Source organism: Erpetoichthys calabaricus, chromosome 8, assembly GCF_900747795.2.
Source record: "Erpetoichthys calabaricus chromosome 8, fErpCal1.3, whole genome shotgun sequence".
NCBI lineage: Eukaryota > Metazoa > Chordata > Cladistia > Polypteriformes > Polypteridae > Erpetoichthys > Erpetoichthys calabaricus.
The window spans coordinates 158646633-158671836 of NC_041401.2; the positions used below are offsets into that span (position 1 = coordinate 158646633).

A 25204-nucleotide genomic window follows, 5' to 3' on the forward strand; every position below is an offset into this window, starting at 1 on the left:
CTGTGAGTTGAACACCCATTTATGCTTTTCATAATTATAATTGTTTAATGATCATTTGTTGTGTAAGAGTACTGCTGAATTATGCTTATTTTTGTCCCTATAAGAATTTTCCTGTCAAATTTGCATGTTGCATTTTGGTATTGCTTTTAGTATTGTTGAACTGCCTTCTGGGATGCTTAGACAGACTATATAAAGTTAATCTCCCCTTTCTATTAATATCAGTTACCTTTGTATTCTGTCCGCGTCTGCCAGGATAGGCACTGGCTATTGGTGACTCACAAATGAAAGTAATTGTCCAGAACATGGATGGGTAGATGAATTCACAATAGTACTTGGTTATTGCTTTGGAATTGCTTCAAGATTTGTTTATTGAACAACTATAAAAGCGCATTATTCTTAGGTATATGCACTGATAGAGTAAAATCTATGGGTTCTATACTTTACATAGCAATCTGAATGCATTCTTTATGCAAGAGTAATAATATATCTAAATCTTGCATTAGTTTTTGCAAATATTAATATTTTATGTTGCTTTGTCTGTCTCTTTTAGGTTCCTGTGCCCACACTACCAGTATATTACTTTCAGACTTCAGATGCTGCCTACCAGTCTATGGAAATAGCACAAGACTGTGCCTCTGCAGCCTCTGCTGTGCCAGGGTTAGATGCCATTGGACCTGAGGTATTGTGAAATTCACAGTTTATTGTGAAATATGATCCTTATAAGCCCCAAATCTAAACTAAATTAGAAGTAGAATAAAAAATAAATAAATAAATAAGGAAGGGTAAAATAGCATCTTACAGCACGAATCTTCTGAACCAATTCATCCATTGAAAAAATAAATTTTAAACTTGTGTATGTGGTGGTGATTTTAGCTAAATGGTACTGATGATGGCGCTGCAGATGATATGTTGTAGGTAGTTTAGTTCATGCAATGAAGAATTTAATTGTGCATGTGATAATAATGACTTCATAACCTTGTAAACATATATATGAGTGATATTAGTCTTGAGAGACATAATCTAGGCAGCCTTTGAAATCAAAGGAAAATATATTTTTCATCATCGTGTAATCTCTAAGAAATTGATAACCTCAATTTCAAATTCAATTTCATCATTGCTTAACTTGATGAGGCTATGTGATTTGCATTTATGTTTCCTTTACTATTGTGAGCTACCCACCTGCAGATGTAACCCAGAATAAGAAACAGCAGGGAAATGAGAGGGCAAAATATTCCTGATTTAGTCCTCTCATATTATTCCTAATGCCATTTTTGTGATAAACCCAAGTGATCAAATGCTAAACTGTTTATCTTAGTTGTCAGGTAATGTTCAATATCATAGATGATTTTTTAGTTGTTTATGACATATTGTTCTATTTTATTTTTTTATTTTTCTCATTGTATATGGAGGACAAAATATGACTTGAAGGTAAATAAATATTTTGCATAAATGTTGGTATGTATAAATAAATAAATAAATTCTTATCATAAACATAAAAATAAATAAATACATCTGTAGAACAAACAAATAAATAAATAATACTGTATGCCCCTGAAAGGAGAGGAATGGAGTTCAGTAGGAACAATACAGAATAAATGTGTGTGAATGAGGGAGAGATCAGTGGAATGTTGAGGATGCAGGGAGTAGTTTTGGTGAAGGTGGAAGGGTTTAAATAATTGGGATCAACAGTACAGAGGATTGTGGAAGAGAGGTCAAAAAGAGAGTACATGCAGGTTGGAGTGGTTGGAGAAGAGTGTCAGGATTTATTTGTGACAGACGGTATCTGTAAGAGTGAAAGGGAAGGTGTACAGGACGGTAGTGAGACCAGCTATATTATATGGGTTGGAGACAGTGGCACTGACTAGAAAGCAGGGGGCAGAGCTGGAGAGTTAAAGATGCTAAGATTTGCATTGGGTGTGTCACGAGTATGGACAGGATTAGAAATGAGTACATTAGAGGGTCGGCTCAGGTTGGACGGTTAGTAGACAAAGTCAGAGTGGCGAGATTGCATTGGTTTGGGCATGTCTAAAGGAGTGATTCTTGGGTATATTGGTAGAAGGATGTTAAGGATTCAGCTGCCAGGCATGAGGAAAAGAGGAAGGCTTACGAGAAGGTTTATGGATGTGGTGAGAGGACATGCAGGTGATGGGTGTAACAGGACAGGAAGATATGGAAAAAAATGATCTGCTATAGCAACCCCTAACGAGAGCAGGCGAAAGAAGAAGATACCAAACCAATAAGCATGCATAAAAGAAATTTACAGGGTCAGCATCAGTGTGCTTTGAGGGATGATCAACAGCTGCTCTGGTCTTAGTACGTGTTTACTGTAACAGCAGTAAGTTTAGGGATTAGCACTGTTGCAGCTTACCTCAGCACTGCCGACTAACAGCAGATCAAGACTAAGACTAAGTGTGGTTGCAGTGGATTTTTGGAGTCTGAGATGGGGACTGACTTAGACCGCATCATGAACAGGATTAACAGGCCTGCTATGGTAGGTTATGTTACAAAATACATTCTACACTCATCAGACTGAATGTTACTGGCATGAAAACCATCTTCTTATATAATACGCTACCGTGGCTGTTTGTTTGTCTGTCCAGGATTTTAAATCACCTGTAGCTCGCAAAACCGTTTGACCTATTGACCTGAAATTTGTTACACATATACTACGTGACCTCTAATGTCTGCTTTCAGGGTGATGATTTTTATTGCTCTTTTTATTTTTATTTTATTTTATTGTAGAATCAACTCTAGGCAGCAGGGCTGCCGTGCGGTGCCTGCATACAGCTAAATCATTCTTGATGCACATTGAATACTTAAGTGCCAGCTTAAGTGAAACATTAAAAAAAACGTACCAAGTAATTGCAACACAAAAACTGACTTAATCAATTTTAACGCGAAAAGATGCCGACGGAAGAAGAGAAAAAGCGGGCCGCTAGGGTGTAGAAAAGAAGAGCTGCTCAGGAAGCAGCAAGCACATCAACCTCTGAGCAAATGAATGCTAAACATATAGAGAAAGAGAATGAAAACTGTTAAGTCAAGTATATTCACTGCATGTCATCATGCAGTCCGCCGTTACTGGTATTTTATATTTTGATTTGGACTGAAGTATTGCATGATACTAAATCAAATATATCTAACCCAATGCCTGAGAAAAATCCAAGCGATGTATGGAAATAATTTATATTGCGTAATATAAGAAATAGAAAAATACGAATCAACAATGTAACCATTAATCTTTCATAAAAAGACACAGGGTTTCTATTTAAGCAATTGCTTGGCCTCTAGTTTGGACAGTGCACATTAAAAGCTGCTGCTAGTTTCCTTCATATTGTATTACTTATGAGTGTCATGCAAGTAACTTTGCACATGCTCTCCAGATCTGATGTGAGATCTCTCACACTGTTTATTATGTAATGACTGTTTGCGCTGCGAAGAGGCATTCTTTACAAATATTGTCAAACCTCAATGAGCCGGGGGTTGTCACCATCAGAGATTTAATCCACTGGTCACTTGTACATGACTTTGATGGGTAGCGATATAATGTTCAAGTAGCCACATATGTGTATTGCATGGAAGCGTGCAAAGTCCAGCTGAATGAGAAAAATGCTGATGCTATTGAGAGAGGGCGAGACGTTACAAATTTTATGATTGTAGCTGCAATGCAGGTACTTTTATGTAGGTGTGAAATTTCTAGGGTCAGTTGGTGACAGCAGGTAATAGCTGAAGTGATTTTGACCTTTCAGTCTGAAGTTAAGGGGGGTGAAATTATTTTGGCTGGGGTGATTATCAGCATCCTAATATCCTGTTTCAGCTGCCGTCAATTAGTATTGCCTAGCGATACAATGAGATGCAAAACAGAAACATGTGACATCACTTTAAGCTGTCTTAATTGTATGACAGAAGTAATCAATCGTACCTACATTTTTACCTTAAGAAACAAAAAATACCTTTTAGCTTTCGGTGATGAGCATACATGAAGGGGGTTTGATAATTTGGTAAAAGGGAGTGAATTTTTTTTATTTATTTTTTTATAATTTTATTGATTTTATTGTAATCATTCCATACAAATAGATCAATTTTTACAAAAAAAAAATAGGATTGAAAACAGATCAACCCCCACCCCTGAGAAAGAGAGCATGGCCAACAAACTAAAACTTAAAAATAGTAAAAATAAATAAATTGATGAGTTTATTAGGCGGATAGAGATAAATGGAGAAGAAAAAGAAATGGGGAGAGAATCTACTTCCTCGGTGCTTTAAGAGCTTATTCTAAAATATTATTGATTAGATCCTGCCAGGTTTTGAAAAAGTTCTGCACAGATCCTCTTAAGTGAGAATTTGATTTTTTCCAATTTCAAATAATATAAAACATCAGTTACCCACTGACTTAAAAGAGGAGAGTTAGGATTCTTCCAGTTTAGCAAAATAAGTCTGCGCGCCAATAGTGTAGTGAAGGCAATCACAGTTTGTCCTTCTCCACTTTAAGCCCATCTGGAAGAACACCAAACACAGCTGTTAGTGGATTAGGAGGGATTGTGACACCAAGACTGTCTGAAAGGCATTTAAATATTTTTGTCCAGAATGATGTTAATTTGGTGCAGGCTCAAAACATGTGACCCAGTTGAGGCTGGAGCTTGATTGCAGCATTCACAGGTTGGATCTTGCTCTGGAAACATTTTGGACAATTTCAAGCGAGACAGATGTGCTTGATATATAATTTTGAGCTGAATAATTGTATACTTTGCGCATATGGAGCTCGAATGAATTCTCTGCATTGCTGCCACTCCTTTTCTGATATTTTGAGTGAGAAATCCTTTTCCCATTGTCCTCTTGGATCTTTGAAAGGGAGGGACTGTAAAATATTTTTATATATTGCAGAAATGCTGTCTGAGTCCTCGAGAATGAGCAATATTTTTTCCAGCATAGAGGAAGGTGGGAGATGGGGAAAATCTGGCAGGTTCTGTTTGACAAAGTTTCTAATTTGAAGATAGTGAAAGAAATGTGTTGTTGGAAAATTAAATTTGGAATGTAGTTGTTCATAGGATGCAAAGATGTTGTCTATATAAAGATGTCTAAGCAATTTAATCCCAAATGTTTTCCAGATATTAAAAACTGCATATGTTTGCTGTGGTTGAAAAAGATGGTTCTCATGCAGAGGTGCCACAGATAAAAGATTCTCCATCTTAAAATGCTTTCTACATTGGTTCCATATTCTGAGTGAGTGAAGCACAATTGGGTAATTATTATATTGGCCACCCCTCCTCGAACCGCCACCTTACCATGGTGGAGGGGTTTGCGTGTCCCAGTGATCCTAGGAGCTCTGTTGTCTGGGGCTTTATGCCCCTGGTAGGGCCACCCAAGGCAAACTGGTCCTAGGTGAGGGATGAGACAAAGTGCGGTTCAACAGACCTCCTATGACGAATAAAAAATTTGGACGGCGTTTTCCCTCGCCTGGACACGGGTCACCAGGGCCCCCCTCTGGAGCCAGGCTTGGAGGTGGGGCTCGATGGCGAGCGCCTGGTGGCCAGGCTTGCACCCATGGGGCTCGGCTGGGCACAGCCCGAAGAGGCAACGTGGGTCCCCCTTCCCATGGGCTCACCACCTATGGGAGGGGCCAAGGAGGTCGGGTGCAGTGTGAGTTGGGTGGTGGCCGAAGGTGGGGACCTTGGCGGTCCGATCCTCGGCTACAGAAGCTGGCTCTTGGTACGTGGAATGTCACCTCTCTGAAGGGGAAGGAGCCTGAGCTTGTGCGTGAGGTTGAGAGGTTCCGGCTAGATATAGTCGGGCTCACCTCGACGTACAGCTTGGACTCTGGAACCAATCTCCTTGAAAGGGGCTAGACTCTCTACCACTCTGGAATTGCCCCCGGTGAGAGGCGCTGAGCGGGTGTGGGTATACTTATTGCCCCCCGACTTGGAGCCTGTACATTGGGGTTTACCCCGGTAAACGAGAGGATAGCCTCCCTCCGCCTTCAGGTGGGGGGATTGGTCCTAACTGTTGTTTGTGCGTATGCACCAAACAGCAGTTCGGAGTACCCACCCTTTTTGGAGTCCCCGGAGGGTGTGCTAGAGGGCATACCATCTGGGGACTCCCTCGTACTGCTGGGAGACTTCAATGCTCACGTGGGCAATGACAGTGAGACCTGGAAGGGCGTGATTGGGAGGAATGGCCCCCCCGATCTGAACCCGAGTGGTGTTTTGTTATTGGACTTCTGTGTTCGTCACGGATTGTCCATAACAAACACCATGTTCAAGCATAGGGGTGTTCATATGTGCACTTGGCACCAGGACACCCTAGGCTTCAGTTCGATGATCGACTTTGTGGCCGTGTCGTCGGACTTGCGGCCACATGTCTTGGACACTCGGGTGAAGAGAGGGGTGGAGCTATCAACTGATCACCACCTGGTGGTGAGTTGGCTACGAAGGTGGGGGAGGATGCCGGTCAGGCCTGGTAGGCCCAAACGTGTTGTGAGGGTCTGCTGGGAACGTCTGGCAGAGCCCCCTGTCAGAAGTAGCTTCAACTCCCACCTCCGGCAGAACTTCGACCATGTCCCGATGGAGGTGGGGGACATTGAGTCTGAATGGGCCATGTTCCATGCCTCTATTGTTGAGGCGGCTGACCGGAGCTGTGGCCGTAAGGTGGTCGGTGCCTGTCATGGCGGCAGTCCCCGAACCCGTTGGTGGACACCAGCGGTGAGGGATGCCGTCAAGCTGAAGAAGGAGACCTACCGGTCCCTTTTGTCCTGTGAGACTCTGAAGGCAGCTAATAGGTACCAGCAGGCCAAGCGGAATGCAGCTTCAGTGGTTGCTGAGGCAAAAACTCGGGCATGGGAGGAGTTTGGGGAGGCCATGGAGAATGACTTTCGGACGGCTTCGAGGAGATTCTGGTCCACCGTCTGGCGTCTCAGGAGGGGGAAGCAGTGCAGTGTCAACACTGTATATGGTGGGGATGGTGCGCTGCTGACCTCGACTCGGGACGTTGTGGGTCGGTGGGGGGAGTACTTCGAAGACCTCCTCAATCCCAATAACATGCCTTCCAATGAGGAAGCAGAGCCTGGGGACTCGGAGGTGGGCTCCCCCATCTCTGGGACTGAGGTCACCGAGGTGGTCAAAAAACTCCTTGGTGGCAGGGCCCCGGGGGTGGATGAGATACGCCTGGAGTTCCTCAAGGCTCTGGATGTTGTAGGGCTGTCTTGGTTGACACGTCTCTACAACATCGCATGGACATCAGGGACAGTGCCTCTGGATTGGCAGACTGGGGTGGTGGTCCCCCTCTTTAAGAAGGGGGACCGGAGGGTGTGTTCCAACTACAGAGGGATCACACTCCTCAGCCTCCCTGGAAAAGTCTATTCGGGGGTCCTGGAGAGGAGGGTCCGTCGGATAGTCGAACCTCGGATTCAGGAGGAACAGTGTGGTTTTCGTCCTGGTTGCGGAACAGTGGACCAGCTCTACACCCTTAGCAGAGTCCTAGAGGGTGCATGGGAGTTCGCCCAACCAGTCTACATGTGTTTTGTGGACTTGGAAAAGGCGTTCGACCGTGTTCCTCGGGGAATCCTGTGGGGGGTGCTCCGGGAGTATGGAGTACCGGACCCCCTGATAAGGGCGGTTCGGTCCCTGTACAACCAGTGTCAGAGCTTGGTCCGCATTGCCGGCAGTAAGTTGAACCCGTTTCCAGTGAGAGTTGGACTCTGCCAGAGCTGCCCTTTGTCACCGATTCTGTTCATAACTTTTATGGACAGAATTTCTAGGCGCAGCCAGGGTGTTGAGGGGGTCCGGTTTGGTGGACTCAGGATTGGGTCACTGCTTTTTGCAGATGATGTTGTCCTGTTTGCTTCATCAGGCCGTGATCTTCAGCTCTCTCTGGGGATGGGAATCGGCACCTCCAAATCCGAGACCATGGTCCTCTGCCAGAAAAGGGTGGAGTGCCCTCTCAGGGTTGGGAGCGAGATCCTGCCTCAAGTGGAGGAATTCAAGTATCTCGGGGTCTTGTTCACGAGTGAGGGAAGAATGGAGTGTGAGATCGACAGGCGGATCGGTGCGGCGTCCGCAGTGATGCAGGCTCTGCATCGGTCTGTCGTGGTGAAAAAGGAGCTGAGCCATAAGGCAAAGCTCTTAATTTACCGGTCGATCTATGTTCCTACCCTCACCTATGGTCATGAGCTATGGGTAGTGACCGAAAGAACAAGATCGCGAATACAAGCGGCTGAAATGAGTTTCCTCCGCAGGGTGTCTGGGCTCTCCCTTAAAGATAGAGTGAGAAGCTCAGTCATCTGGGAGGGGCTCAGAGTAGAGCCGCTGCTCCTCCGCATCGAGAGGAGTCAGATGAGGTGGCTCGGGCATCTGATCAGGATGCCTCCTGGACGCCTCCCTGGCGAGGTGTTCCGGGCACGTCCAACTGGGAGGAGGCCCTGGGGAAGACCCAGGACACGCTGGAGGGACTATGTCTCCCAGCTGGCCTGGGAACGCCTTGGGATTCTCCCGGAAGAGCTAGAAGAAGTGGCCGGGGAGAGGTAAGTCTGGGCATCTCTGCTCAAGCTGCTGCCCCCGCGACCCGACCTCGGATAAGCGGAAGAGGATTGATGGATGTATATTGGCCATAACTTGCATTTATTGGGGCACAAAGCAGGAAATATAGAGAAGTACTGCACGATTTTATTTCTATTGCGGACCAAGTCTGTGTATTTTCATCTTTTTGTGTCCAGGTTTTTATAGCTTGTATGTTTGCTGCCCAGTAGTAAAACTGAAAGTTAGGTAGAGCCATGCAACCTTCTGTCTTAGATCTTTGTAGAGTTGCTCTTTGGACACGTAGATGTTTTAGGTTCCAAATAAATGTGGTTATTGTTGAATCTATTTGCTTAAAGAATGATTAATTGATGTATATTGCAATGTTCTGAAATAAAAAGAAAAGCTTAGGAAAGATATTCATCTTAACAATGTTAATTCTTCCAGCTAGAGTGAGATGGAGGGTTGACCATCAATGCAAGTCTTGCTTAAGTTTTTCCATACAGATGGCAAAATTTTGTTGATAAAGAGCTTTATGTTTACTTGTGATATTTACCCTGTGATGGACAGCCGGCGGTTCAGTCCGGCCAGGATGTCCCTGAAAGAAAAGAGTGGAGGAAGGCAGCCTTTTCAGGGCACTGCATCCTCCGGGACGCTAGGTGGCAGCTCCCCAGGACGGCAACGGTTCCCCGGATTCCCTCAAAACATCCTGGAACGTGGAGTCCGTTTCCTCAGCCCTGTTGGGTGTCGTGGGTGCCGCCGGGGGAGCTCACAAAGAACCTGGGGACTATTACTCTTAACGACAACCCGGAAGTACTTTGGAGTCACGAGGACGGAAGCCCGCAGTACTTCCGGGCTACTTGAGAAGGTTGATGTGGCGTTAAACCTGGGGGAAACACTTCCGGGTCATGGACTATTTAAAGGACTGGTGAAGACCCAGCAGAGAGAGCTGGAGTTGGGAGTTTGGGTGACTAAGCTGCTGGGAGTGGAGGATTGTTATTGTTATTGATCATTGCTATCTTTGTATTGATTATTGAAGAATTGTGGAGTGTGTGGTACTTTCTTTTTATAAGTGTGTCTTGGACGTCTGTCTGGTGGGTTTAGCGGGGCAACAGCGCCTCTAGTGTCCACAACTCCATGGTATTTAAACTGATCTGCAATAATAAAAGTGAAGGTGTCCAATCTAATATTGTATGCTTGAGAATTCACTGGAAAGAGCACACTTTTACTCAAATTAATTCTGAGACCAGAGTTATTTTGAAATTCTGTAAGTGCTGTTAAGACTACAGGCACAGTATTTTGTGGTTCTGATATATACAAAACATCTGCATATAGAGAAATTTTCTGTTCAAGTCCTTCTCTGATAATCCCCTTTATCTGATAAGCATTTCGACAGTGAATGGTCAGTGGTTCAGTGGCGATTGCAAATAGCAGTGGTGACAAGGGGCATCCTCGTCTGGTACCACGTTCTAGTTTAAAGTAGTCTGAGCAAATGTTAATACAAACTGATGCTTCTGGATTGGTATACAGTAGTTTGATCTATGTACAAATATTTGGGCCAAACCCAAATTTCTCTAATATAGTGAAAAGGTAGCCCCATTCAGTCATATCAAATGCTTTATCTGCATCCAACGATAATAATATCTTCGGGGTGTTTGACTTTACAGGTGAATATATTACATTAAACAGGCGTCGGAGATTGGAAACATAGTGTCAGACTTTAATAAGTCCAGTTTGATCTTGTTATATTACTGAAGGCAGCACTTTCTCCATCCTTCTAGCTAGGACTTTGGAGAGTATCTTATAATCATTATTCAGAAGTGAAATTGGTCTGTATGATGCGCATTATTGTTTTTTTGGAAAGATGGTGATTAATGCTTGGCGAAAAGTTTGAGGTGGAATTTGATTGTCTCTAGCTTCTGTAAATGTTGCTAATAAGAGGGGAGCTAGCTGAGTGGAGAATTTCTTATAAAATTCGACTGGGTAGCCATCTGGGCCTGCTGCTTTCCCGCTCTGAAGTGACTTTATAGCATCTAGTAATTCTCATAGCGCCAGAGGTTTATCCGATTTCTCTGCAATAAAATTATGTATTTGTGGTATCTGTAATGTATCCAGAAATGCATTAGATTGTGTGTTGTGTTCTTTGAACTCAGTGGAATATAAGGATTTATAGTAGTCTCTAAATCTGTGCATTATATTTTTATGGTCAATGATTTTCTCTCCGTTCATGTTGGTGATTGCTGGGATTGTATTGCGAACTTCTTGCTTGTGGATTTGTTGAGTTAAGAGTTTATTAGCTTTATGTCCATGTTCATAGTAATGATGTCTTGATTTTAAAATGGGTTGTTAGGTTTCTTTGGTTGTTAAGAGGTTGAGCTCTGAATGCAGAGCCTGTCTTTTCCTATGAAGAGCTTCATTTGGACACTTGGCATGTTCTTGACCTATTCTAGTAATTTTGCTAGATAGCTTAGATACCTTCTTGGTTTCTAATTTATTTCTGTGGGAAAGTTATATACCATATTTTTCGCACCATAAGACGCACTTTTTTTTCCCCAAAAGAAGGTTGGAAATGTCTGTGCGTCTTATGGTGCGAATATTGCATCACAGACCATGATGTGTAATACCTGACAAAAGTCGACATCCAGGGCTAGAGGGCGACAAAACTCACTGTTACGTTACAGGCATTCCCTCTGTGCTTGGAGGAATGTTAGACTTATTGACTCGGCATCTAATCCTTGCGTGTGCGTGAGTTACTAAATCTAAACAAATATAAACAAAGGCAAGATAGCGTCTACATCTCATGAGGGAGCGAAGCGCATTATCACTGAGTTGGACTCTGGACTCGATAGATTACCAGCCGCTGGACTACTTCAGGCTGTTCTTTCCTGAAGCTGCCTTTCAGCTACTGTCAGACGAGACAAACAGGTATGCAGAGCAATTTTTTGAATCCAGGGCTGTGCTTGCACCGCATTCTCATTTTTCAAACTGGAAACCCACAACAAAACACGAGATGAAGGGCTTTGTGGCATTACAAATATAGATGGGACTAGACTGGCGATATAACTTCAGGGAGCATTGGTCCAAACGTGCTTTGTCCCCTGGTGGCTTTGGACAGGTTATGTCGCGTGATGATAGGTACGTGATGCTGCAAAGTGATTGTGAGCAACTGAGCTTAATAAATTCTGACACTAGCGACGAGGAGTTCTTGGGGTTTCCATAAAACTAGAAGAATGCTTGAACCTTAAAGTCTCTCCTTATTTGTTAATGACAGTGATGATGTTTCTTAATACCGCTGTTGAATTTACATGGTTGAAATATTATTCTGCTATATTTTATTAAACATATTAGTGCACCATTTGGTTCAGAATATTTTTTTTCTTGTTTTCCTCCTCTAAACCTAGGTGCGTCTAATGGTCAGGTGCGTCTTATGGTGCAAAAAATACGGTAATAATCTGTCCTCTTAAGAAGGCCTTTACAGTTTCCTAGAGTATCCTAGGAAGAAACTGATTTGTTTTTGATATACAGTAAATTCTGTACAGTTCTCATCTGCTAGTAGAAGTGGGTTAAGACGCCATGATGAGTATGTGGGGCATAATAATTTCAGCTCCAAGATCAGAGGGGCATGGTCAGAAATAACAATAGCATCGTATTTGCAAGATTTAATGGCAGGAAAGAAATTATTATCTATAAAGAAATAATAAATTCTTGAGTAGCAATGATGCACTGGTGAGTAGAAAGAATATGTTCTTGAGTTTGGGTTTAGAAATCTCCAGGAATCTAATAAGTTGTGGTCAGTTAAAAACTGTGTAATTGTCTTTGCAGTGTTAGATATCATCCCCCATATGACAGGAGACCTATCTAAGAGTGGATTTTAAACACAATTGAAGTCCCCAGCCATTATAATTTTATGAGTGTTCACATTGGGAATAGATGCAAATACATTTTGCATGAATTCCCTATCATCGACATTGGGTGCATAAACATTTATCAAAATCACTTTACAGTTAAATAAGTTGCCCATGACAATCACATATCTCCCTTCAGTATCAGATACTACATTTGATGCTACAGATGAGACTGTTCTATGTATAAGAATTCCCACACCTCTAGTTTTCTTTGTAAAGCTAGAATGGAACATTTGGCCAATCTAGTCTTTGCAGCCGGAACTGACCTTTGCTTAACTCTTTTAGGGCTAATTTTTTTTTTGTTTCTTTTCTCCCAGGGCTGAATATTTTTCCAAAAACTAACATTTTTAAAAAAGAACACAAAGCAATTGTTTAACACATCAAATCAACAAAAAAATATTTACTTTTGACAAATGTTACTGTCTTGCATGTTGTATGAGCCTGCATACTCTATGATTTCACATACATATCACATACATTTTACACAGCAAAGTCTGATCTCGCTCAAAGCAGCCAATTTCAGTCATTGCCACATTGCACTCCTTACAATAGGTGTTGCTTTGATGCCTATTTTTCAATTGTCTGTTGCTGCACTTTCTAACATATATTGTTAGTGTGTACTGTAGAGAGACAAGTCACCCATTTGCCATCGTGCCATGCCACTGCCACCAAGTTTTCTGCCTGCATGAAAACCGTATTGTCACCTCTTTTCATCTTCTGAAACTTTATGAACTTTATGTATGGCATTATAGCCTGGCTCACCCCATGGGATTTGCTTCTGTTTATTACAGAAGTGAATAAAAGTTTGCAGCAGCACGTACCTAAGCCACCAGGGGACAAAACACGTTTGGACCAATGGTCCCTGAAGTTATATCATCAGTTCTGTCCCATCTCTATTTGTAATGCCACAGCACGCTTCATCTCGTCTTTCGTTGTGGGTTTCCACTTTGAAAAACGAGAATGCGATGCAAACGCAGCCCGCGATTCAAAAAAAATCTCTGCCTACCTGTTTGTCTCGTCTGACAGTAGCTGAAAAGCAGCATCAGGAGAGAGCAGCCTGAAGTACAGCAGCTGGTGATCTGTCGTGTCCAACAGCAAGCCATGCCGTCTTGTAAACTCCGGTAGCCAGATCGGCTCTCAACGGATCAATGTCTGTGTATTTATCCCATGCGAACCTTGCCGTAGATGCATCGGCTGCGCAAAGGCACTCAACTGGCAGCAGATCCGCTGGCGCGGCATCGGCTGGTGTCTGATCAGCTGATGCCTGCTTCTAACTCTCTTGCTCGATCTCCTGATCACTGCCAATAAAGTCCGACTCTGAAAAATCAAGAGTCCGACTCCGCGATAATGCGCAAAACATCGTCTGCCGAGTGTTTTCTTTTCTGCACTTGCTTCGCTGCCTTTTCACATGTCGGTGCCATCTTGCCTTTGTTTACATTTCGCAACTCACGCACACGCAATGTTTATTTGCCGAGTCAACGAGTCTAGCATTCCTCCAAGCACAGAGGGAATGCCTGTGATGTGACAGTGAGATTTGTCGCCATTAACAGCTGATTGTCGCCCCCTATCCCTGGATGTCGACTTTTGTCGACATTCGCCTTCAACCCCTCCTGTCGACAAAAGTCGACATCCGCCCTAAAAGAGTTAATAAGTAGGTCTCCTGTAAAAAATACTATTTTAGCGTTTAGACCTGTTAGGTGAGAGAATACTTTCTTTCTCTTTAATTTGTGATTCAGGCCTTTAACATTCCAGCTCACAAAGTTAACTGTCCCATCATGGAGACATTGATTCTGAATTGTTGATGTCATTTTGTAGTCTTAACTGGAAGTGCGACAGCTTTAACCTTGATTTCCAATTTTCCTACGAGTTATTGCCATGCAGCCTATTGTTACGTTGGAAGTTATAATTATAAGGATTTAAAGGATAGATTAGATATAGCTTGCTCTCTTTCTCCCCCCCCCCCTTATCCCCCCACCTCCCTCATTTTGCTTCCCCACGTGAGGCTGGATCCCACTTCACAAAGTCCCAGTCCTCTGACTTACCTAGAAACAGAGCACGTCCAAAACAAAACAAGCCCCCCAGCAGTGGCATTTGAGGATTAAAAAGTAAAGATATCTATTGCCAATAAAGTCAAAATACAATAAGCATAAAATATAATCATCAACAGTCTTGAAATATTAAGACAGTAAACCCAGGGAATGGTGTTAAAAAGTGGCCCTGGATAAGCATAGTAAACCCTAATGCAATAATAACAATAACAATAAACCAAGTGTATGATGTTAAACAGTCTCCTTTAGAATAGTTAAAAACCAACAAAAAAAAGAAAAGAAAGAACTACTTTTAATTTCTTCCACACATACGTGTGTAATTGTAATTAAAACATAAACAAAAAGTGGCTGGGAAGAAAAAAGGATGTATAATTATGGTACCCATATCATTGTAAGCAGATAAGACAGCAGGTAATATCTTCTTGCCATACCATGACAGGATGCGACTCACTTTCATATTTCAAAAAAGCGTCAGGATCAGTTTTCTTAACTTCTTTTCTGCTTCCTCCTTGAAGGAAAAGATGTGTTATTTGTCTTGAATATCCACTTTCAGTTTAGCAGGATACAGGATGCTGTATCTGATATTGGCTTTCCGTAACCGCTATTTAATGTTGTAAAAAGCTGAACATTTAGCAGCTGTTGAGGGTGAGAAATCAGGGAAAATACGAATGTGGTTATTTTCAAATATAACCTCTTATTTGTGTCTGAGAAGTGCCATTACATTAAGCTTATATTGTAATCTCTCGAAGTGGACAATTAAAGTCCTAGGTTTAGCGGTTTTTGATCCATGTATGCGATAAGCTGCCGCTATCTCGGTATCTGATTTAAAGTCCTCTCCAATTATTTTTTGAGAATAGTTGAGCTACAAGTTTCACTAGGTTTGGACTTTCACGATTCTCAGGTAGACCTTCAATTCTAATATTATTCTTTCTGCATCCATCTTCCAGAGCCGCAAGTATGTCTCAGAGTTTTTTGCATTCAGAATTTGCAGCTGTAGCTTTTCCATCAGCATTAGATGCCAATTGTTCCGCTGTTTCAATTCGAGCCGTGAATGTCTACTTAACGTCTTCCAGGTGATCGGCACGTTCTCTCAGTTTAGGTGCATTTTCCTGAATGTGTTCCTCAGTTTTTCTCAGCATATCTTTAAAGACTGCATCAAAACAATTATATATACGTTTTTCCAAGTCTTTATATACCTGCCGCATCTCTTGCAGCTCCAGCTGCAGCTTCTCGTTTGTCTTCTTGATTGTCTTGAGCAAGCCGTTTATTTCTTTCTTCATATTTTTCTGAATGTCTTTCTGAATTTCTTTCTTGAGCTAATTTATGGCCGTGGCCAATGTTGCGATCATTTCCTTCAGTTCGGACAAATCGTTTCAGCTTTTGTGCTCCGCGGGTGAAGTGGCAACCCCTGTCATAGCCAATGCTTCCGGCTTGCGAGGAGTAGATGAATGCGCGGACTGCAAGGCCATTTCTAGTTTCAAGTGATCCTCTGGAATCAGCGAGCTATCGTGACCTGCATCACTTGCACCTTCGCTCCCATTTTCGCTCTCAACTGGAGATGATGCAGTGGAACGGGGTCCTGGGAAGTCTGTGCTTTCGCCTGCCTGTTCCAGGTCAGTCTCTGAAAGGCCATACCTTGCACTTGCACTTGGGCCTGATGCCTGTCTAGACTTGGATGTAGCTTTAGGTTTCTTTTCTCTTTCTTTCTGACCCCCTTTCTTGTTACTCATGTTTATATACTGTAGTAGAAACTCTTTTGGTTAGGTAAATACAGGATACCTTGGGATAATAAGAAATAAGAGAAAAAATAAAGCCGCTGCAACGTAGCTCCGCTTCAGACGTCCATCTCCTGTAACGGACGAGGCCAATTGGGGAGTGAATTTGATACAACACTTGTATTACTTTTTTCATGCGTATGCCAGTGTTTGCTCCCTGATCAGCCTAATGGTATCTCATCATCCACCCATGAGTTGCAGAAAGACAGTGAATGCTTTATGTACAGTTCTACTAATGCTTACCTATGTGAACTTCAGTCTTCACATATTATACATTTCACGTCAATATTTATCAATTTTTACTATAACATGAAAAAGTTTCTGTTTTCAACATTTCTTACCTCTCATTTCTTGTCATACTACATTTACTCAGATTTTTGTAGACAAGGAACATACATGAAATGTATGTATTCCAAATAACAATACGTAATTTGCCGTATACGACTCCAGGCACCATTCCCTGTGGGATGTTGTTCATTGGCAATCGGATCGCCAGCTGTGCAAAGTGAAGAGAAACACAGGCCAAAACAAGACTAGTGTTGGATTAGTTATATTCGGTTTGGTCTTGTTCCACTGTTCACTGCAGTAGCACTTAGACCTGTGCATCATCTCCTCTTAGACTACTACATAGTCTGGTCTTGATCTTCTGCTAGTGCACTACTATCTCAGGTACACTGCAGCTGACACATTGTGTTCCTGCTGCTCAGCTACATCTCTTTGCAACACAGGTAGCTTTTTCCTTGTGGAAGCCATTGTGTGACTATAGAGTAGTGATTAGTCGATCAGTTACTGTTGCTTCTGCCTGGATTCCCCATTGACCAATAGTCCTTTAGAAAAAGGTTAGGGCTGCCCACCTAATTAATAGAGAGATGAAGAAATCTGGAAATCAATAAATAAATTTGAAAATCAATAAATCTTTGGCATGAATATTTATTTTTATTACATTTATATATATATATATATATATGTATATATATACTGCGGTGGGTTGGCACCCTGCCCGGGATTGGTTCCCTGCTTTGTGCCCTGTGTTGGCTGGGATTGGCTCCAGCAGACCCCCGTGACCCTGTGTTCGGATTCAGCGGGTTGGAAAATGGATGGATGGATGTATATATATATATATTTTTTTTTTTTTACTTTTGTAGTCCTGTTTCATCCACCATAATTGTACTATGATTTAGATAAAGAAGGTAAATATTCAGCATTTAAATCACAAATAAGCTGCAACTGAACATACTAAATTTATTTCATACTAGCTGACATATCTGTTGTTGTCCATGTGTATTTTTATAATTGGTTAAGGTAAGAAAGAATATTATTTATGTGTTTTTCAATGTTGACCTTTTGATTAATTGCTGGCAAAAATGCAAGTGACCTTTCCATCATTTATATTACCTTTCTGATAATTACATTTTCCTAAACTCACGAGTTGAGATTTACAGTATATTCTTTTTGTTTATTATTGGTTTCAATAATTGCAGTAACTCCTTGCAGGGTTGTAACCTAGAATGCTAATTCTTTATTTTTCTGTGCTTTATTTATTTATTGTGCTTTTACGCATATATGTTTAATCAGAAATTTAATAAACTGAATGGTTTACTGAGTTATTAAATGATTGATATGGCATGTAAGCTGGGTAAAACTACAAGTTTTTGTGGTGCTTCTTCTGTTGAACCCTTATACATGAAAATTTTTTTTAAACTTCATATGTTCTATACGGTATGTTTAAGCTTGATTTAACTATTAATATTCATGCAAATATACATGCAGAATTTCATGAATATCCATTCGCCTGTTTGGGAGTAATGAATGCTTTTTGTGGTATTTACCATCTCATTATGACTCTTCATTGCAATTTTGAAGCTCCACAAAGCCTTTATTTAAACTTGTACAAATGATAATGTAATACAAATTGCCTTGTTTTTTTGTTGGTTACACATAACACCACACCTATCTAAACCACTTACCCAACCAGCGAACCTTTGTTTCCATTAAACCACTGATGTAGAATGTAGCCTTTACTGTGAATATGGCCAGATGTGAACAAAATACCAAATACATCACCATAGATTGAACTGTTTTGTCAGGATAATGCAGTTTTGGTTTTGCACAATCCTTCCAGGATCCCATTACAACCCCTTTTCTAAATGAAACTTTTGAAAGGCCATAAAGTCTATATTTTGAATTGTATCAACAGTAATATGTTGCACAGTTTTTTGAACTTCAACTGCGCTGTTTTGAATTAATGCATTTTTGGCATTTGAGTCAATTTTGTATTATTGGCAAACAGACAAACAAAGAGAAGTCAGATCCTTAGTGTACAATAACATCAATCAAAGCCAAAAATATTCAGACAGTATTATGATTTTATTTTCATAGATTAGTCTGTTTATTCTCACCACAACACTAGTATTTATATGCAACGATTTTGCAAAGATAAAATAAAAAGTGTTACCACGTTATTTTGTAAGTAAAATCTTCCACCTGCTGTATACTTTCAAGTACACGTGTAAGAAAACACCAGTAATAAACAAATAAAATTTATTCTAACACTCCCTTCATTTAGTTTGTTGAAATCAGTAGTCCTCACTCCTTTATTAATTTGACAGAGCGTACATATTTACATAAACAAACAAGATAAATATTTTAATGGCTGGTAGATGCATAGGGCCTCATGTATAAAAGGTGTATATGCACAAAAATGTTGTTTACGCCCATTCGAGATACAGTATATAAAAACTAAACTTGGCATAAAGCCATGCACATTTTCACGGCAGCCTCAGACTAAAGGTACTCACATTTCTGCTCGATTTTGCAAACGGCGTCAAAGCAGTATTACTGTTTCTTTGTGCTGTCCCTTAAAATTCATATCCATGACGCGGGCTTTATCAAATACACTGAAATTAATTGCACATTGTTTACAAATTTAATTCACTTAATTGTAATCTTTCTGTAACAATATAATGGTGCATGGAATGGCTAAACTATTCCAACTACCATGACTGGTTTAGCATTCTTAAAAGACATAGCAAATGAAAGAATTAGAAGAGAACACATATTTATAGATCATATCGATTTCCTGTCTTGTTATGATGACTGTCTTCTATGTCAATTCAGATTTCCAAGAGCTCTCCTCTTGTAGCTGTGTGATTGTATTATACTAAGATCTATACTTGATGTAATTTTTATGATGAAATGCATTAATATTACTTTTTACAAGTAAATTGTTAACTTCATTTAAATAATGTATACTGTTAATAATTAAATATGTGGGGGCATGGTGGCACAGCGGAAGCACTGCAGCCTCGCAGTAAGGGGGTCTTTCCCTTGTGTCCCCTGCCTGGAGTTTGTAGATTTTCCTGGTGAGTTTCCTCCACGTGCTTCAGTTTCCATTCAAAGCATTGCGGGTTAGGGGGTTTCGTGATGCCTAAATTGACACTACTTGTGTATGTATGTGCTCGTATTCACCCAGCAATGAGTTAGCACCCCATCTAGGTATTGTTGGACTGGTGTGACCCTGGATGGATGGATGGATGGATGGATGGAATAATTAAACATATATAACGGAGATTTTTCAATGTTCGTTAAAGGTTTTGAAGAATCGGTGTTTCAAGCTTTAAGCTAGTTTTACATTTATTACAGACACTTATTGTGTGGCAATTGGTTATGTGGAGAAAGAAAATGGAACGACAGGAATTGGGGGTTGGTATGTTTGACAGACACAGTACTGCTACAATAAATTATTCCAGCTCATCACTGCCGACTCGCCACACTGCTCCCACATGTTTAATACATGCCTTCATGCATTTCATCATTGAAATTATATCAAGTATACATCTTGGTATTCTAAAATGTTCAGAGAGCTGTAATCTCATGAATGTAATGTATTCTTTGTTGCAATTACTGCCTGTGCGCTTATATTGGTGTAAGAGAAAACCCATTTATGATGCACATAATGATTAATGGCTAGGTCTGCAAATACTTACAGGTGGCGCAGTGGTAGTGCTGCTGCTTTGCATTATTACTATTTTTACTTAGAATATGATTTATTTAACATGCTGCTTTAGTTATAATGGGGTAAATTAAACAACAATTTTAAGATGAAGTTTAGGTCATTCTACTTTAATGACAAAATAAACTACGACTTTAATCTCGACACAGACCTTTTTTTTCCAAATTGTTAACTGCGTTGCATTGATTTGGATTTATAAAAGGGAAGGGCATGGAACTATGCTTGTGCACATTTCCAGTTTTGTCCTTGCACCATTTTTTAGTGTGAATACTATGCACAACGTTATACATGTGGCCTTTAGTCTTCTAGATTTTATGCACAGTAAAATTCAACTTCCCTAATGTGTCTAGTTGTTAAATATGGGTGATGGTCTTTAACGATAAAAGAAATTTACTTTAATCCAGAGAAATTCAGCGTGTATCAAGTACTTTTTAAAAGACAATAAATATGCTGTAAATTTGAAATAGATGGCACCAATGACTTTTGTTTTTACTACGAGAGAATAACCAAAATAATTTCAGCTTCAGTATTAAAGGGTTTTTCCTACTGTACTGATTTCGTACTTGCACAAAGATTAGCATCTGTGTACTAAAATGACTGAGTAATAACTTCCCAGGTTTTTTAATTATAGTATAAATTTCATGTTTCAGAGCCAAATCAGAATGGATATTGAAAATTGTAAAATTACTGTCTCTGAATTTCTTAAGTTGAGGACCATATGTTTTTGGGGATTCAGTCTCTTTCAAGTCAACTTGTACCACTGTCATTCTTTTTCATAAGTCATGGTTTAGAGATGGGCTGCACAATTCCATCATGGCAGAGATATATCTTGCAGGTGAAAAAACGTGTTTAAGTACCATTCTTTTTCTTATGTCACGCTCAAGAGATGCTCTGCAGAATTCCTGGATATGTTTTGGAGATGACACAGAGTCTGGTTGTTGTTCAGTATTGATGTTGAGAAAGAAATGTTGCCACAATGGAGCAAATCAGCACAGGGATTTGAAGAGATGGCAACTATTTAGTGGAATCTCTTTTTCATGTCTATTAATATTATATATGATTGTGCACCTCAGGTACCCAGAATGTTTACTACTATTTGTAACATTACGGCTTTCTGTGTTCTAAGAAAAACCTCGAGTAATGAGCAGTGTTAAGGAATATTATTTTTAAAAGTAACTTAGTTACATTACTAATTACTTAAAAAAAGCAACTAAATATGTTTTATAGTTGTATTTAATTATTGAAAATGTAATGTGTTACAAACAATGTGTTACTTTAGCATTCCTTTTTCTTTTATTGTATGAAAAACTATACATTTTAGTGACAGGCGTTTGTTATCAAACCCTAAGCCCATACATGAAACTTCATCAAAGTGACCAGAAACACTGGTTTGCTCCTTAGCTTAACCATCCTTTCTGTTTTTGTGATTTCCGTTGATTTGAATTATTATTTTTCTTCTTTGTTCTTTTGTGATTTTTTGTTTGTATTGTTTTATTTAAATGTTATTTTGTATTTTTTATGATTATATTTCTTGTGTTTTTATGGGTCAAACCCTAAGATAAAGGGCCACTGCTTAGGAATCATTATCAGCTTTTATATTCAGGCTGAGGAGTTATGTCCCTCAGAGTGTCAAATAGAGATGTGACAGATTTGGAGTGTCAGGTCTTTATTTGTGTTGTAATTCACTCACCTTATGAAGGAGCCCCGTGAGCATAGCATTTGCAGTCACCACTATTCACTATAAACTTAACGGGACATGTATTGTCATTTGAGAATGATGACCATATCCACAAGACTAATTTGAGTTGACAGAAGCAGTCCATGTGTCTGAACTATGTTGTGCTGTACTGCATAAGCCATCACAGTGCGGCAAATCTTTGTGGGGCTGTACAGCAGTGTTCCACCTAACAAGTACAGACTGTGCCATCTGTATTTTAATGAACTTGTGGTTCATTCTATTATTATCATTATTACTATTATTATTATTATTATTATTTACTTATCAGATATCTTTATCCAAGGTGAATTACAAAGCATGTGTGGAACGAGCCCCAGACACAGACAGGCAGACATGGTATTAAGCACCACCACACGTTTATTTACAATTATTTACAGTCAATAAGTGCACACACAAAAACCCCAAGACTCCCTCAAAGTCCAGGCCTCTCCCTGAGCCTTCTCTCTCTCTCTCTCTCTTCAGGCCTCTCGTTGCCTCCTCCCAGACCTCGTCCTTCTCACCCGACTCCAGCCCTCAATGAAGGGAGGCGGCCCCTTTTGTAAGCGGCGGCTGGGTACCATGCCCAGCTGCGTGCAACACATGTTATAATATATAATGTATGTCATATCTTTTATATGTGTGTATATCTTGGTTCTATTATTGATTGTATTTGGGAGGGCCTTTCATTATATTTCTCCTCTTGTGGTGTTCCCACTCTCACCAGAAAGAAAGATTATACTAAACATAATTGCAGTCCTGTAAATTAGGCTTACTTAGCAAGAAGCCACCCATTTTACACAACATGACCCCAAAATAGGCTCTCTTCACTGTTTCATAAAGTAAAGGAACCATGGGTTAAGCAGGGCCACCTTGAAAAATGAAAACATTTAAATCATATTAGGTTTATCATAATCGAGTGAAAATGGATTAAATTTACAAAAGCACATTCATCCTATGAAGTTGCCTTTATCGCATCATGTGCACAGTCAATTGTACTGATTACATCAGGAAAATCGGTTATCACTGCAAATTGCCTTTTGGTCTGTGCTTGTTTACCCTAACCATACGGAAGTTGGATGCATCAGGATAGCATCTTAATTTTACCATCCCTCAGAAGTCCTACATATACAAGGCTCAAGACTCAAGATCTGACCTTCAGGCAGTCGTGCAGAGGGAGTCATTCACCACAGAGACACAAGCCTGGCTGCAGGAGTCAAAAGCTTGGTGTAGTGCAGCAGCAGTGGTCTGAGCCTAGGAGCAAGCATAGAAGTTTGAGTGAACTGCTGATTTGACATCTCGCCGGCTGCAAGTTCCCATTTGGGGTTAGCTGAAGAGACATCCGTGTTTAAAAGGGATGCACTGGGGACTAGGATTTTAAATAGAAGATTGCTACCAGCTTTTAACCTTGTTTTAATGGATTATTTATTGGATTGTTTTTAACCTCCACTTTATACCACTTGTGTGGATTTTATGGATTGTTTATTTATTGATTGATAGAGAGCTGCATTGTTTTGGCACTGGTTAATTTTGATTATTTAGTAAAACCACTGGCACTATTACTGCATGTGTGTGTGTCCTTGTCTTCCTGGATTATTCCGGTTATATTACAGATGGAGGTGGGGTCAAGAGGCTCCGTAGAGCAACTGGAAGAGTGGAGCCGACCAGCACTGTATTTTCATTCCATTCGTTCCAGTCATTTCAAAGTCGTTGGGGTTGCAGCTTACATGCGCAACCCGCAGGGGTTCAATTTTAATTACATAGTTGCTCGGGGCGTGGACTGAACGCACTAGCGTCTACCTGGATAGGTGCATGAGGTAGACGGGGTGGCAGATAGGCTGGATAAACTTGCCGGTTATATTTAAGGAGTTACCGGCCAACAAGGGTCGTCAGTGGACCTAAAGGCGAGGTAGGAGTAAGCAGAACGATTGGAGGAACAGTTGTGATTTTGGCGGCTTTGTAAATATTCTTTTGTATATAGAGTTATATATCTTCTAGTGGTCATTTTCGGTGGAGGTATGTATACTTATTTGGTGCTGAGATAACTTTTGGGTTTGGTGCAATTGTTTTTGTATATACACACACTTGTTTTTGTGCATTTTTTCTTTCCTGCTGGAGGAGCTTCTTGAGACAGAGATAAAAAGACAACCTTCATTATTGGAGTGTGTGTGTAGTTTTTGTAGGAGTACACAGTTTTTGTAAATACACCATGTTTTTCCTTTTTTTTTGTTTTTATTTATTTCTGAAGAAGTGTCAGTGTTGAAGGACTGTGTCTCAAAGCCCACCTGACACTACTGCATTTTTGGTTGTACAGCACTCTTGTAAAAAACTTGCACCATTTACTCTTCAGTTTTTGTCTGTGTCTCATCTCTCCACTGATCCTGTTCGGTTCATAAACTATCAGATGTCCAGAGTGTAGGCTGGGACCACTTCCCACTACACGGGATATCACAACCTAACATAGCAACAATGAAAGACATGCCAACTGGCTTTACCATATACATTTGGCAGCATTAAGCTTGTGTACTGTTTGTTTTTAGTAGCCAATAAGTTCTTATCCCATTAAACAAATCAAAGTGACCACACTGTGAAACTCCTCAAGGGTTATGAGATCATCTCACTGGCATATAGCCAGTGAGTTAAAGAGTTAAGCAGTCTTAACTTGATATCACTTAGTTTATACAATATCCACTTAAACATTATGTATTTCATGAGACTTAGATAGCATACTGTAATATCTCAGCCCTTCTAACAAAAAATCTAATAGCCATGAGCAACAGAAGGGAGCCTCCTATGTTGGCCATAACTTCAGTTGCCTTGTACAGCACTTACATGTAGGGACATTGCTTACTGTATACAGTATGATAGAGCAGTGGTCCCCAACCTTTTTGACAGCAAGGCCCACTTTACTAGAAGCAAATTTTTCCAGGGACCGTTTGGGGGGGTGGCTGGGAGTTGGATGGTGGGGGGGGGTTGAGGATTCGGGGCGGGTTCGTAGGGCAGTTTTATACACAATTTACATTACATTTCTATTATTATTAAATTATTAAGCAGTTCGCATACGTTTGCAACCCAAGATTTTTCTTCTTTTTTTGCATATAACAAAGACATATGCATTGCATTTGTCATTCCAACAGATTGCACATCACAAACATTAACACTGTTATCGTTTTTTCGTGTCTGCTGTTTCTATAGGAGGGTGACAATGAGTTAAATTCCAATGGATGTTTTTCAAATGTTGACAAGC

General features: G+C 40.6%; 1 protein-coding gene across 1 annotated transcript in view; it reads left to right on the forward strand.

Annotated features, from left to right (window-relative positions):
* The window catches only part of LOC114656637 (protein boule-like), a 212456-nt gene that overhangs the window by 111451 nt on the left and 75801 nt on the right, over positions 1–25204 (forward strand). Inside the window, exon 7 of the mRNA XM_051931058.1 lies at positions 551–679. Coding sequence (XP_051787018.1) covers positions 551–679 — 129 coding nt within the window. The remainder of the gene's footprint in view (positions 1–550; positions 680–25204) is intronic.